The 13,007-nt window shown below is 36.1% G+C and overlaps 3 protein-coding genes across 3 annotated transcripts; 2 read left to right on the forward strand and 1 right to left on the reverse strand.

Moving 5' to 3' along the window:
- Window positions 1-400: 400 nt before the first annotated feature.
- On the forward strand, window positions 401-945 carry LOC110227497. The gene has a single exon (XM_021021871.1). The coding sequence runs from the start codon at window positions 527-529 to the stop codon at window positions 893-895; it is 369 nt and encodes a 122-aa protein (XP_020877530.1). The 5' UTR covers window positions 401-526; the 3' UTR covers window positions 896-945.
- Window positions 946-3,785: 2,840 nt separating this feature from the next.
- On the reverse strand, window positions 3,786-7,167 carry LOC9310572 (cryptochrome-1). Its single transcript, XM_002874459.2, has 4 exons — window positions 6,466-7,167; window positions 6,064-6,282; window positions 4,493-5,981; window positions 3,786-4,118 (listed from the first exon to the last, which is right to left on the reverse strand). Exons 1-4 carry the CDS (start codon window positions 6,797-6,799, stop codon window positions 4,115-4,117), a joined length of 2,046 nt encoding a protein of 681 aa, XP_002874505.2. The 5' UTR covers window positions 6,800-7,167; the 3' UTR covers window positions 3,786-4,114.
- Window positions 7,168-11,052: 3,885 nt separating this feature from the next.
- Window positions 11,053-12,567, forward strand: LOC9310573 (histone H3.3). Its single transcript, XM_021021877.1, has 4 exons — window positions 11,053-11,746; window positions 11,826-11,902; window positions 11,986-12,076; window positions 12,195-12,567. Exons 1-4 carry the CDS (start codon window positions 11,675-11,677, stop codon window positions 12,363-12,365), a joined length of 411 nt encoding a protein of 136 aa, XP_020877536.1. The 5' UTR covers window positions 11,053-11,674; the 3' UTR covers window positions 12,366-12,567.
- The last annotated feature ends 440 nt before the right edge of the window (window positions 12,568-13,007 follow it).

Genomic DNA, 13,007 nt, shown 5'->3' on the forward strand with positions numbered 1-13,007 from the left:
GGAGTATGAAGAACGTGTTGGGAAGAAACCCAAAGTGAAGACCAAGGACCTCAAACCCTAAGCGTGGACGCTACGGGAAGTTTCGACCAGGAAACTGAGGCGGTTATAACAAGAAAACATTATAACAGAGGAAGCTATAACTACGTTGGTTATGGTAGAGGAAGCTTTGGAGGTGACAGTTCCGGCAGAGGCATGGGACAAGGAAGGTCCATCTTGCAAGCTCAAGGAGGAGTAACCGGTGATCACAACCAAAAGTAGAAGTAAAATTTATCCAAAGTGATGCGACAAGGCTGGTCAGCATCAAGTTGTTTGGAGATAAGCAAGGCAACATGTCTGCAAGCTGAAGGACTTGCTGAGGGACGTGCTGAAGGACTTGCTGCAGGACTAGTTGAAGGACTCGCTGAAGGACTGAGTGAATGAATTGCTAATGAATATACAAGAACATGGCATGCTCGGTTAGGTCATATAAGTTTTGGAGTTGATTCGCGGAGAAGATGCTGGAGAAGGACATGAATAAGATGATGTCATGGAGGATATCACTCAAGACAACCACGAGGATGAGGTTGGTGAAGTAGTTCAAGGAGTACCACAGCTGACAAGGTCTGGTCGACAAGTGAATCAGCTGCAGTACCTTGAAGACTATGTTCTGAAGTCCGAAACAGTTTCCAGATTGTTCCAGCAAGCTTATGTTGAAAGTGAGAGACGAGCCAAGATCAACAAGAACAGGTGGTTCCTTGTTGACATATCGATTGAAGTTTTCGATCGGTACAAAAGGTTTGAAGAGTGTGTGGAGAAGCAAGCCGGCTTGTCCATCAAAACCTTTCGCACCGATAGAGGAGGAGAGTTTATGGAGCTCAATCGATTACGCATAGAGGAGGAGTCTCTAGGCGTCTAATGAAGAATCGATGTTTCATAGAGGAGGAGTCTCTAGGCATTCGATGATGTTGCATAGAGGAGGAGTCTCTAGGCATTTAATGAAGATTCGATGATGTTGCATAGAGGAGGAGTCTCTAGGAATTTAATGAAGATTCGATGATGTTGCATAGAGGAGGAGTCTCTAGGCATTTAATGAAGATTCGATGTTGCATAGAGGAGGAGTCTCTAAGCATCTAATGAAGATTCGAGGTTGCATAGAGGAGGAGTCTCTAGGCACCTAATGAAGATTCTGAATGATATGTGGGGAGAAGCCGAACATCATTCAAGCTTACTAAAAGCTAAGAAGATCATGAGGCCGCATCTCAAGATAGTAGATGATTGGTCAAGAAGTGTGATCACGAGGCCGAATCTCAAGAAGGTTGATGATTGGTCAATATTGGAACCAAGCCGGGTTCTAATGATGCTAGAATCAAGTCGGATTCTAGAGATGCTAGAACCAAGTCGGGGTCTAGAGAATATCAAACCAAGTCGGGTTATGATATTTGGGTATTCTGTACTAGTCGTTGAAGTAGTACAGAGAGTACTACAGGAAGTTATTCAAGGAGTTGGACAAGAGGTTTGTGCTCAAGAAATACTTCTCGCTAAAGTAATACATGAAGTATTACATGAAGTAGTACAAGACATGATTCAAGGAGCAGAACAAGAAGGTTGTGTTCAAGGAATCGTTGAAGTAGTACAAGCACTAGTACAAGAAGTAATTCAAGGAGCAGAACAAGAGGGAGATGCTCAAGGAATGCTTGTGGATACTAAGATGCAGTCAAATTTGAAGATGTCAAATTTAAAGATCTCAAAAGCTAAGGAGGAGCAAGAGATCGTATCTCAACAAAGGTTGAAGTTGAGAATGTTCAAGGTGTGGAGCAGAAGACGGACACACTTAGTAAGGCATTGGCGAGAATCAAGCTTCCCGGAATTCAAATTCAAGTTGGAATTAAGGGGGAGAATGTTGGATAATTCCATCTAACTTGAGGAGCAAGTTATCTCCTTCTAGAAGATGCTAGAAGAGATACAGGAAAGGAAATCCAAGAAAGGAAATCAAGAGAAAAGGAAATACAAATAATGTCAAGTTGGACAAGTTTTGTAAGTCTTTCTATTCACAATAGGCAAAGAAGAAGCTTGGTTCTAGTATAAATAAGAGCCTTATGAAGAACAAGAGAAGAAGCTCAGCGGGGAGCTCAAGACTCAACGTGTAGCTCAGAGGGAGCTCGTGAGAGAAGCTCAGCGGGGAGCTCGAGTAGCTCAAATGAGAGAGCTCAAGAAGAGAGTCGAGACACGTGGAGGTGTTGAGACCGATCTCATGAGAGTCTAGAGGAAGAGACTCATATAGACTTAGGGGTAGCTAAGTTCTATATAGGAAGAAGAGTCTATGGAGAGTTGTTCCATAAGACCTAAAGAGAGAAGAAAAAGTTTATGGAGAGTTGTTCCATAAGACCTAAAAGAGAGAAGAAGAGGCTTATGGAGAGTTGTTCCATAAGACCCAAGAGATAAGGCTTTGGAGAGTTGTTTCAAAAGACCTAGAGAGATTTAGTTTTGTGAAGTTTCTAAATCAATAAAGAAAAGTCGTTCTTTATATCTTTCAAGTTCTTATGTTGCTGAACTACTTTCTGAATCAGTCAGCGATTAAGTCAGGGTAAGGTGATCCTGATTTGAATTGGGCATCAGAGCAGTCAAGATATGGTGATCTTGATTTGAATTGGTATCAGAGCAAGTCGGCTCTGAACTTTAAACCTTGCTTGTAAGTTTGGTTCTACCTTAGGGTAATGATGTCTAGAATTAAGGTCTAAGTCTAAGTAGAAGTATGGGTGCAAGTGTGTGTGGTTAGTTGGAAAACCACTATATGTGTGTGTGTTAGTGTCTTGTAAGAAAAGTGATTTATCATGGTTTTTACGGATTTTAGTCATGGTATATGTATTATTTTTAGAGTATTTTTGTTATTTCTAGAGTCTTTTCTAGTCTTTTTTCAGGTTTATTCATGTACGGGATCAATTTGAAGATTATGGATCATTTTAGAGCAAAACCAAGAAGTTATGCTACAAGAGCAATCCGGAGACCAATCTTGGTATCCAAGAGATCCAAATAAACAAAATGTAGCATTCAAATGATTATCTCTCTAAGCTTTCCCAACGTTTTGTGCTTGGCAAACCAAAACAGAGAGATAGAGAGATGTGTGTGCTTGAAACAGAGAATAAGAGAGATCGAGAGTTCAAACCTAAGTGTACGAAAAGTGAGAATTCCAACAAGTTATGGTTGATAAGAATTACGTTGTTCGTTATGCTAGTCATTCAAGAAGTTTGCGGTAAAAAAAATACTCATACTAGCACAGTAGCACATGGCCACATCCCACATGGGCATGGCGCTAGTCGATCATCTAGTTTACGTATTATAACAACAGATAACACATCTATGAAGTATGGACTTCAGTGAATTCTCTCCTGGGGCCAAATCATCAAAGCTGGCCCATCTAGTTTATTTGGCTGCACAAAAGAAACAGAGAAGCAACGTTAGGATTTTGATTTTGATATATACAAAAGGATTACAACAGCTTCAGAGGTCTAAAGCAAGAGACACAGACGACGTAAGAGACACAACACAAGAGAGACGTGAGAGAAACAAAGTGAAGTTGAGAGAGACAATAAGAAGCAACCGAAAGTTAGAGAATTAAAGAGAGTTCGAGTCTTTATATTTGTGTTCTCTGTGTGCGCTTGAGATATTGGAATTTTCTTCTAGTTTCTTATTCTTTGTGAGTGGGGGATTCCCATATGAGACGTATTGGTTAGAGGCCGAGAACTTAATTCGTTGTGACGAGGTTTTGTATATTCAAGTAGACGTGTTCCACATACACTAACAAGTCATTAATCATAAATGTGAACTATATATGTTTTAAAGATTAAGAATTGGCATGTGTTTGACTTATAACCAAAACTTTGAAAGCCAACAAGTATGAGACCTGGTCTAATACCACAAGCAACATACTACTTACTATACAGTGTATTATAACATGATGGAACCAGAGAAATAAAAAATGTACATCAGACAAACTCCTACATAGTTTCTCTCCAGTCCCATAACAGGAAATACATTAAACCGTACCAAATGTATACTCGGTTTACAGTCCACCCAGATTTAACCGGAGTTAAAGCCCTTAAGACGTTCCTCTCCTTTTGCACCTCCAAATACCCTTTTACCTGTAAAACCAGACAACCACAATACATTTGATACTACTTGGTTAGACCAATGTAAAAATAAAAGCTTTGACAGTTTAACTCAACCTTTTACCTGTGGTCTACTGAAAATGTAAACACTTGAATTTGAAAACAGTTAAACCATTTCAGCTCAATTCAATTTAAAACTAATACTACTTGGTTAGACAAGTGTGCCAAAGCGCGAAGCCGGTCACAAATCAGGATGCTGAAAGCCTATGTCCTTTACAGAAATCGACGATTTATTTGAATAGTTTAGGAAGATTGAACTTACTGAAAATATGAAGACTTTCAATTAGAAAACGTTTAGAATATTTATGTGAACTTATTACTGAAACTTGGATTTGCAAGTTACATACCCGGTTTGTGAAAGCCGTCTCCAGTTCAGTATTTCATGGTGATTCTGCAAGTAGCTAGATGTTGAACTTCCTCCTCCAATCCCATTTTCTTCACTAGGGAACTGTTCTGAGTACCCAGGAGACCACTCGGGGACTATGCCTCCGCTTCTCTCTCTTCTTCCGCTGCTTGAAGATTCCGCTGTTGAGTCTTCAGTGCTCTCTGCAATAATTCTGATATTAAATTCTGGAATCATAGCAGTGACTTGGTTTGAAGCCGGTTCTGCTCTCCGCTGCTGAGCTTGGTTGGTGTTGACCATGTTCCTCGGAACCTCTGCTCTGCTATCTCCTACTGAATTTCTCAAATTCAGAGACGACTCTTCGTCTTCTTCAGGTCTGATCAAAGAAGAAGTAATGCTTGGAACCATCTGATCCTCGTATCTCCTGTTTGGGTTGAGTCTGGTTGGTTCAGTCTCTTCCATTGTGATGTCCCTTGGGAACTCTATAGGAGCTTCCTCCACCTCAGCAGAATCTCCAAGTCCTTCTTCGGATCCGTTCTCTATTGCAGCTCTTGAAGCAGCTTCTAGTTGCCACATCTGTGAAAGCGCTTCGTGAAGCCGTGCTTTTGCTTCATCTAATCCTACAATTGGTCGAGGATAGTTTGATCCAAGCTCGATACCAGCAGCTTGAAGCACGGACTCAGGTGCGTTCCACGGATGATGTATCCAGTCTGTGGGGAGTCTAGAGAGTTCAGGAAGCCATCGCCTTACGTATTCCCCATTCGGGTCAAACTTGTAACCTTCAAACTGAGGGTTATCTATGCGATCAAACTCCCGGCTATCCGGTAGAGTACCGGTAATGTATTGCCAACCAAGAGCATCACTTTCTAAATCCGCATCAAGAAGGGTGTCCCAGAAATACTTCATCCCCCATCGCCATGGCAATTGAAGAACTTTAACAAAGAAGCTTGAAACAACTACTCTTATGCGATCATGCAACCAACCAGTAGCCCATAACTCTCTCATCCCGGCATCAACCAACGGATATCCAGTCCGGCCTTGTCTCCATGCCTTGAAATAGTTCTCATCCACAGCCCAAGGGAAGAACTTTAGATGGCCAAGAAGCGGTCTTTCATGGGAGTATGGATGGTTAAAACTTATATATCTAGAATACTCCCTCAGACCAATCGATTTCAGGAAAAGATTCACGCTTTCTTCTCCAGCCTCGTTTCCTTCGTTTGCCCACGCGACCTGCTTGATCCGAACAAGATGGAAAACTTTTCTCACACTCACTTCCCCAAAATGCAAGTGTGGAGAAAGAAACGAGGTTGTAGCACTATCGGCTTTCCTGCGGTTCTTAGAGTATTCAATCAATGGTCCGTTTATGAACGTTGTTAGAGCTTTATCAGCATTACTCCATCCAGGAGACCAAGCACGAGCCAGAAGTGCATTACTTCCTCTCTCCGAGTCATCTTCAAACACCAACGGATCCGACACACACTTAGACACATCCCCTGCAACACAAGAGGAACCAGAGTGAATAACACAGATTTGAACATGCCAAAACCCACAAGAGAGTGTGGTCAAGAAACAAACCTGAAATGATCTTCTTAGGTGGAAGAAGAGGTGACTCAGGGTCATAAGGCATACTAAGACATCTTTCCCAAAACGCAGCAAACATAGAGAAAGGACGGCCTAATTCATCAGTCACTTCCCACGGCTCATAAAGCAAATCTGCGTTAAATGATCGAACCGCTATGCCTTGTGCCGTCAAAACATCTTTAGCACGGTGATCACGCACCAAAGACAATGGATCTGAAAAGATCAAAACTTCTCTCAATACATATATGAGACAAAAGACATAATTGTGGATCAAAGTTTTGATCTTTTTTCATACATAAACATAACCCATAAGAGTAAAGATGATTCCAATGACAAAATCAAATCTTCTTATGAAAATTCAAGGATAAGATAAGAGAGAAGAGAAGAGGAACAGACCATACAAATGGTTGAAGAAGATCTGAGAAGCACCAGTGGATTTAACAACATCAAGAAGAGAAGCAACACTATCAGTAGATCTCTTGGTGATGAGACAAGTACCAAGACTTCTAAGAGAAGAATCAAGCTGAGCCAAACTGTTCTTGAGCCACCACCTAGAAACCCTACCTGGATGATAGTGTCCTTCTTCTTCTGGTGCCCAAACAAACAGAGCAATCACTGGACCAGCTCTTACTGCTGCAGCTAAAGCTGGATTATCTTCAACCCTAAGATCTCTTCTAAACCATACAATATTACAACCACCAGAACCACAACCAGAAACAGAACCAGACATCTCTCAGAACTAAACCTAAAGCTTGTCTTTGCGAATAAGCATAAAAAAAAAACCAATCTAAAAAAAAATTTACTTTTCTAAATAACTATTGCAGAAATCGAAAACCCTTTCGTGACTTATCTCGAGAAGATAGATTTTTGATGAGAAAAATAAAAAAGCTTATCTTTACGAATATCTCTTCTCTCTGAGTGCCTCTCTGGCAAAATGCAACTATACTTTTGGGAATTATTCACCCAAAAAGATTTTTCCTAATTTTGGACTAAGTAGACTCTCAAGTAATGACCCAAAAATAAAGCAATATATACGTTATTTGTATTAATATCTCTTTTTTTTTGTATTTATTGTTAGGTTACATTTTGAAATATATTTATATCTTATTAAATTAATTTTGTCTTAAAGTTAAAACCAAAGAAAAAATAAAATAAATTAGTAGATAGATAAAAAAAAAAAAAACAAGAAGAAATCGGAGGTTGATAGGGAGAGGTGAAGAAGATTGACACTAGGAATAATGATTCAATTCACACGACGAGATTTATTGGAATAATTTCCACCACAACTTTTTTTTTTTTTTTTTTGTTTCTTTCTTTCCACTTGAAATATTATCCCAATCCAATTGAACCAAATCAACTGTGACTCACAAGATTTCTACTTTTTTCCCTAAAATTTCTCCTTTTTCTTTGTTCAAAAAAAAAAAAGAAGAAGTAGAATCTTATACTTTGGTTCTCTAGAACATATTCTACATAATTTAATAAAATCATATCGACTTATAAATATTGGATTTAATATAATCCGAATTTAGGTCTAGTTTGATAGGATCATATCGACTTGGATTCTAGTGGAACCATTATTGGTTAATCATCAAAGAGTTCAATTCGGATTTCGGTTCTGATTCGTTTCAGTCTCTTTTAATGTTTTTAAATTTTAGGTTTATAAAAAATTGTATCCAAATAATATGAAATATATAATGAATGGTTTGGTAAGTTATCAAATTTGAGGTTTAGTCAAATATATCCTTAATTTGTAAAAAAAAACTTTTGTTTCCAATTGGTTTTTTCTTTTCCGGTTTGATTTGTATTTAATTCGGTTTCTCAGATATAAAAATTAAATCTATTTAAACTATATTACAACATAGTTTAGTTTTTGGATTAAATACTTTTGTTTAGGTTGGTTTGAATCGGACCGGTTTATCTGGATTGAACATCCTTAAAACAAATGGTATCTTAATTTTATTCTTTATTCCTATGTTGCATGGAAACTCTCTTCAAGGTCCGTTTCCCGTTTCCGAAACGTTTTGGAAACGGAAACTCTTTGGAAACACGAAAAACGACACGGAAACGCGTTTCCTAAAAATCTATGTTTGGAAACACGATGGAAACTCACGTTTCCAAAATGGAAACGCGACAAATCCTTTTTATTGACTTTGGAAACTTAATAAATAAAAGTTAAAAATATTAAGATTTATAATACATATAACTAATTTTAGAGGACTCTGAGTTTTAACATCTTTTTATCGACAAACTAGATTTGGAGGCATCTTTATATGATCTATGATGAAACTAATGAAAATGAGAATGAAAATATTGGTCTAAATTAAATATTTGACCTTGAACCTTTTAATCTTTATCTTTTATAATTTTAGTTAACCTATTTAATATTTATGTTTTGGACTTGTATTGTTTAATTAAACCATTTTTCTTTAATATAATATAGTTTTATGTTAATGTTATATATATATATATATATGTGTGTGTATACGTTTCCAAAACGTTTCCAATCCCTAATTTAAAAAAAAAATCGTTTCCTGTTTCTAAAACGTTTTGCTTCCACGTTTTCGTTTCCGTTTTCATGCAACATAGCTTTATTCCTTTATTTTTTAGTTGATTATTAAGGATAATAGCGAAATCATACAAATGATGTACTGAGGATGATTCTGAAATGTTATTGGAAGGTTAGGATATGAGAGAGAGTGACATATTAGCAAAAGTGGGCGAGAGATGGTGGATATGGTTGGCCCTCCTTGCCTTTTAAGTTTTAACATATTTTATGACTTTTTCTTCCTATTTCTTATTTATCTAAATATTATTTTTTTGGTGGGGAGAGTGTTAATCATGATTCATGATAAAGGTAAGACGCACAAGTCAATTTAGGTTACCAAATCACTAATGCAAGTTTATGAAACCTCTTTTACCTAGTTTTAATTTCATCATATATATTTTTAATAATTTAGGCGCGATTTAAATTTTTATCATCTGTTTAGTGTAAGTGTAGAAGTGGAATAGTCTTTTTCTTTTGGCAAAGAAGTTTTATAGTATACTTACAAGTTTTTAATGGGTATAAATTAAAGCATGACACTGTTTCGATAGTTAGTTAAATGAAAATAGTTTAGGCATGAAAAAATTGATTCATGACCTAGACCTACATAAAACTTTTTAACAAATGAGAATCACTAACTCACTAATTGTATTTTGTTAAATTCCATCATATTTGGAGGACATTGAATATGTGGGTAAAAATTGGAAGACGCAAACATTCATTCCGCTTAGGATACTGAATTTCATAAATATTCATCAGCTTAATTAAGTATACAAGTAATTTACATTTTAACAACTACTTTACCATTGACAAAATATATTTTGCAAAGCCACATAATGATGATTCAAATGAAAGAATTACATACATTAAAATAATTATCATGATATCAGCTCTCGACCACCCTAAATTTGCTTGTTCTCGAGTGTAAATAGCATGCCTTTTATTACTTCATTACTCTTAAGAGTATTTATAATAGGACAAATAATAATATGTACAATCAAACATGTAGAAAAGAAGAGTACCATAATGAGAATAAAGTTATATAATAACTTCTGCTTTATCACTCTGTACAACTGAAATTGAACGGTTTGAGATTAGACCAAAAATCTTTGGAAACTAAAGAAGAATGACTTTATATAAAAAAAAAAAAAAAAATCAATATTTTCTCTTACAATTTTACAAAATGGATACTGATCTTTACATATTTTGTTTGTTAATGAAAAGTGTATCGTTTGTATTAATGAAAGAAGTATACCACTTACTCAGAGAACATTTTTTTTGTGTAGGATACAATTTATTATATATTTCCCCCTTAAAATTTTGATTTTGATATCCTACTACAGTATAACAGCTTTGGTCTCATATTTTTGGATAAATAGAAATTTCCACTATTAGTTTAAACTTAACAAAAGAGAAAGAGTTCGTTTGAAAAACATTTTGGTTTACTCAAGAACATGTATAATACACTTTCACATAAATATCATTTCGGTGTTTTTTTTTAGTTGTAGATCGATCAGAAATTTCTTGGAAAAACATGTTTCGATATTTTATGAATGAATGAATGGATGATAAATGATGTGTGTAAATATATTTTGGGTTGTATATGAGCATGGCAGTATGGGCAATGCTGGATTAAAGTTTTGCATGTGTTATGTCTGAATGCGCCATTCACCGTGTGGTCCGGACCCAGTTTTGTTTGATAATGTCTATGAACATGAACATGAACATGAACATATACTTACGTTATATACTTATATGTATATTTATATGGGAAAAATTATCAAAAAATCTTGAACTTTTAAAATTTGTGACGTTTTAATTCTCAACATAAGAAATAACGATTAAAACATTAAGTTCTTGTTGATTTTATAAATAAATGATGAACTTTTGTTGACTTGGCTATTTGGCATGTTCCTAAGTAGACAGACGAAAACTGTTTACGGTGTTTACTCTCCGTTAGAAATATCCGTTTAGTCTAAACGACGTCGTTTGATAATTGCAAAAGAATATTAAAAAAATCACAAACTTTCAAATTTGGACCGTTTAAATCCTCAACTTCGAAAATGTCGTTTTAGTCTCGAACTTTCAAATTTGGACTGTTCCCCAATTTCGAAAATGGTTGCTTTGTGATTTGATAATATGAGATTTGATAAATGCTCATACTTTCATCATAATCTCAGATTATCAAACCAATTCTTAATAACGTTTTTATATCGTTTTATGATTGATTACAGTGAAAATGGTATACACACACACTACTACGATATAGAATTATCAATTACACCATATAATTTATAGTAGCTCTTGACTATACTTATACTATAAAATTAGTAGATTGAGCTCATGATATAACACTCCAACAGTCATTGTTTCTCTCTTGGACTAGATTGTTAAAGAGTCTTAATATGGGGAAGACCCATTTTTACCTCTCGGAAATCATCTTGATCATACTACTATTTGAAGGATTTGCAACTTGATGTTAGTAGTAACCGATGATTACGACTTAAATGAAGGAGATGAATTTTGTTTGTTGTGTGGAGTTAAGTTAAATGCATTTAGTATCGAATCCCAGCATCAACAACATATCCCCATGACGATATATGTTTGCTTCTCTACGTCAACGATTTATGTTTCTTGAATTCCAGGCAAGAACTATAATGGGCTTATGGGCCTATTTTAAATGGACTGTAAAGTCCAACAATAATCAATGTAGGCTCAAATATAAGCCTACTCATTTTAAAAACATTACTTAAACCAGAAGAAAATTCAACCTTAAATCACTCACAAGAAATGGACCAACAAGAATCGAAAAAGCAGATCGCCACGTAAGCTTAATCTTATTCAAATCAAATATGGACCGTTGAACATGCCTTTAATCGTACGTCTATAAACTCCTCTCCCGTTAATCTCCCAAAATTAACCGACCTAATAATTCACCTCCTCACTATAAATAAAGTCACTAATCTGTTTTACTTTTCTCTTAAGTTAAAACACAACACTCAAAAGCTCTTCTCTTTGATTCAACTCTTCATCGTTCTAAGCTATCAGATTCTTGAAGAAGCCATGGCTCGTACGAAGCAAACCGCGAGAAAATCACACGGAGGAAAAGCTCCGAGGAAGCAGCTCGCTACCAAGGTTCGTTCGTTCTTAGTTTTGAATTTTGTAACGAGAAATCTAGGGTTTCAGATTGATTGATTGTGTAATCGTAACATAGGCGGCGAGGAAATCTGCGCCGACTACCGGAGGAGTCAAGAAACCTCACCGTTACCGTCCTGGAACCGTCGCTCTTCGGTAAAACTTTCATTGTTTTTCCTTTTTTCCGTCTTAAATTTTGATGAAATCAGTGGTTCTTATTCTTGTTTGATAAAAATCAGTGAGATTCGTAAATACCAGAAGAGCACAGAGTTGTTGATCCGCAAACTTCCATTTCAGCGTCTTGTTCGTGAAATAGCCCAAGATTTCAAGGTAAGATATTTTTCTTTTAGTTTTCGAAACCCTAACTTGATGAAGAAGATTGATCTTGATTATAATTGAGATTGAGATGTTTTTTAATGGGTTCTTTTTTGTGGAACTTGTAATGTAGACGGATCTGAGATTTCAGAGCCATGCAGTGTTAGCTCTTCAAGAAGCTGCTGAAGCATATTTGGTGGGTTTGTTTGAAGACACAAATCTTTGTGCCATTCATGCAAAGAGGGTTACGATAATGCCTAAAGATGTTCAATTGGCAAGAAGGATTCGTGGAGAGCGTGCTTAGAAATTGAATTGAACCATGAACTATTATTATTCTATTAGGGTTTTGGTGTTAAGTGTTTTGGATTGTTTTTGCTTTATCTAACTTTTAACAAAAATATATTGTTAAACTCTCATTGAGAGATGAATTGGTTATTGATGATATTGAACTTGCGTTACTCTTTTTCTCTTTCTCGAATTCATTATCACTGAGATAATATTTTGAACCGAACCGCGATTCTCGATTTTTGGAACCAATTGATAGCTTTGTAAATGGAGTTCGGTTATCGACTTGGTTCGGTTTTGTTCATCAGATATGAACGGATAAATGATTGTTTACCATTTATATATGCTTATATAAAGATATGCCATCGTAGATACTGAAGAGAAAATATATGTTACTGTACAAATATTTTTTTTAAATGTATACGGGGATATTAGAGTACTTTCATTGGTTAAATACTCCTTTTTTTTAATTTTCTTCTAGATTTATTATTTATTGCAAATTATGAGAACTGTTACATAGACGATTTTACAACGGACAATACATTCCGACCCTTATTAGATCTACGATAGAAGACATTTCTTTTTTCATGCTCTTGACGGACACTTTCAATGATCCACGACCTGACGACACTTCTCTCTGCGTAGAATCCTGGCGAACGGC

Source organism: Arabidopsis lyrata (assembly GCF_000004255.2).
Source record: "Arabidopsis lyrata subsp. lyrata unplaced genomic scaffold ARALYscaffold_6, whole genome shotgun sequence".
NCBI classification, from domain to species: domain Eukaryota; kingdom Viridiplantae; phylum Streptophyta; class Magnoliopsida; order Brassicales; family Brassicaceae; genus Arabidopsis; species Arabidopsis lyrata.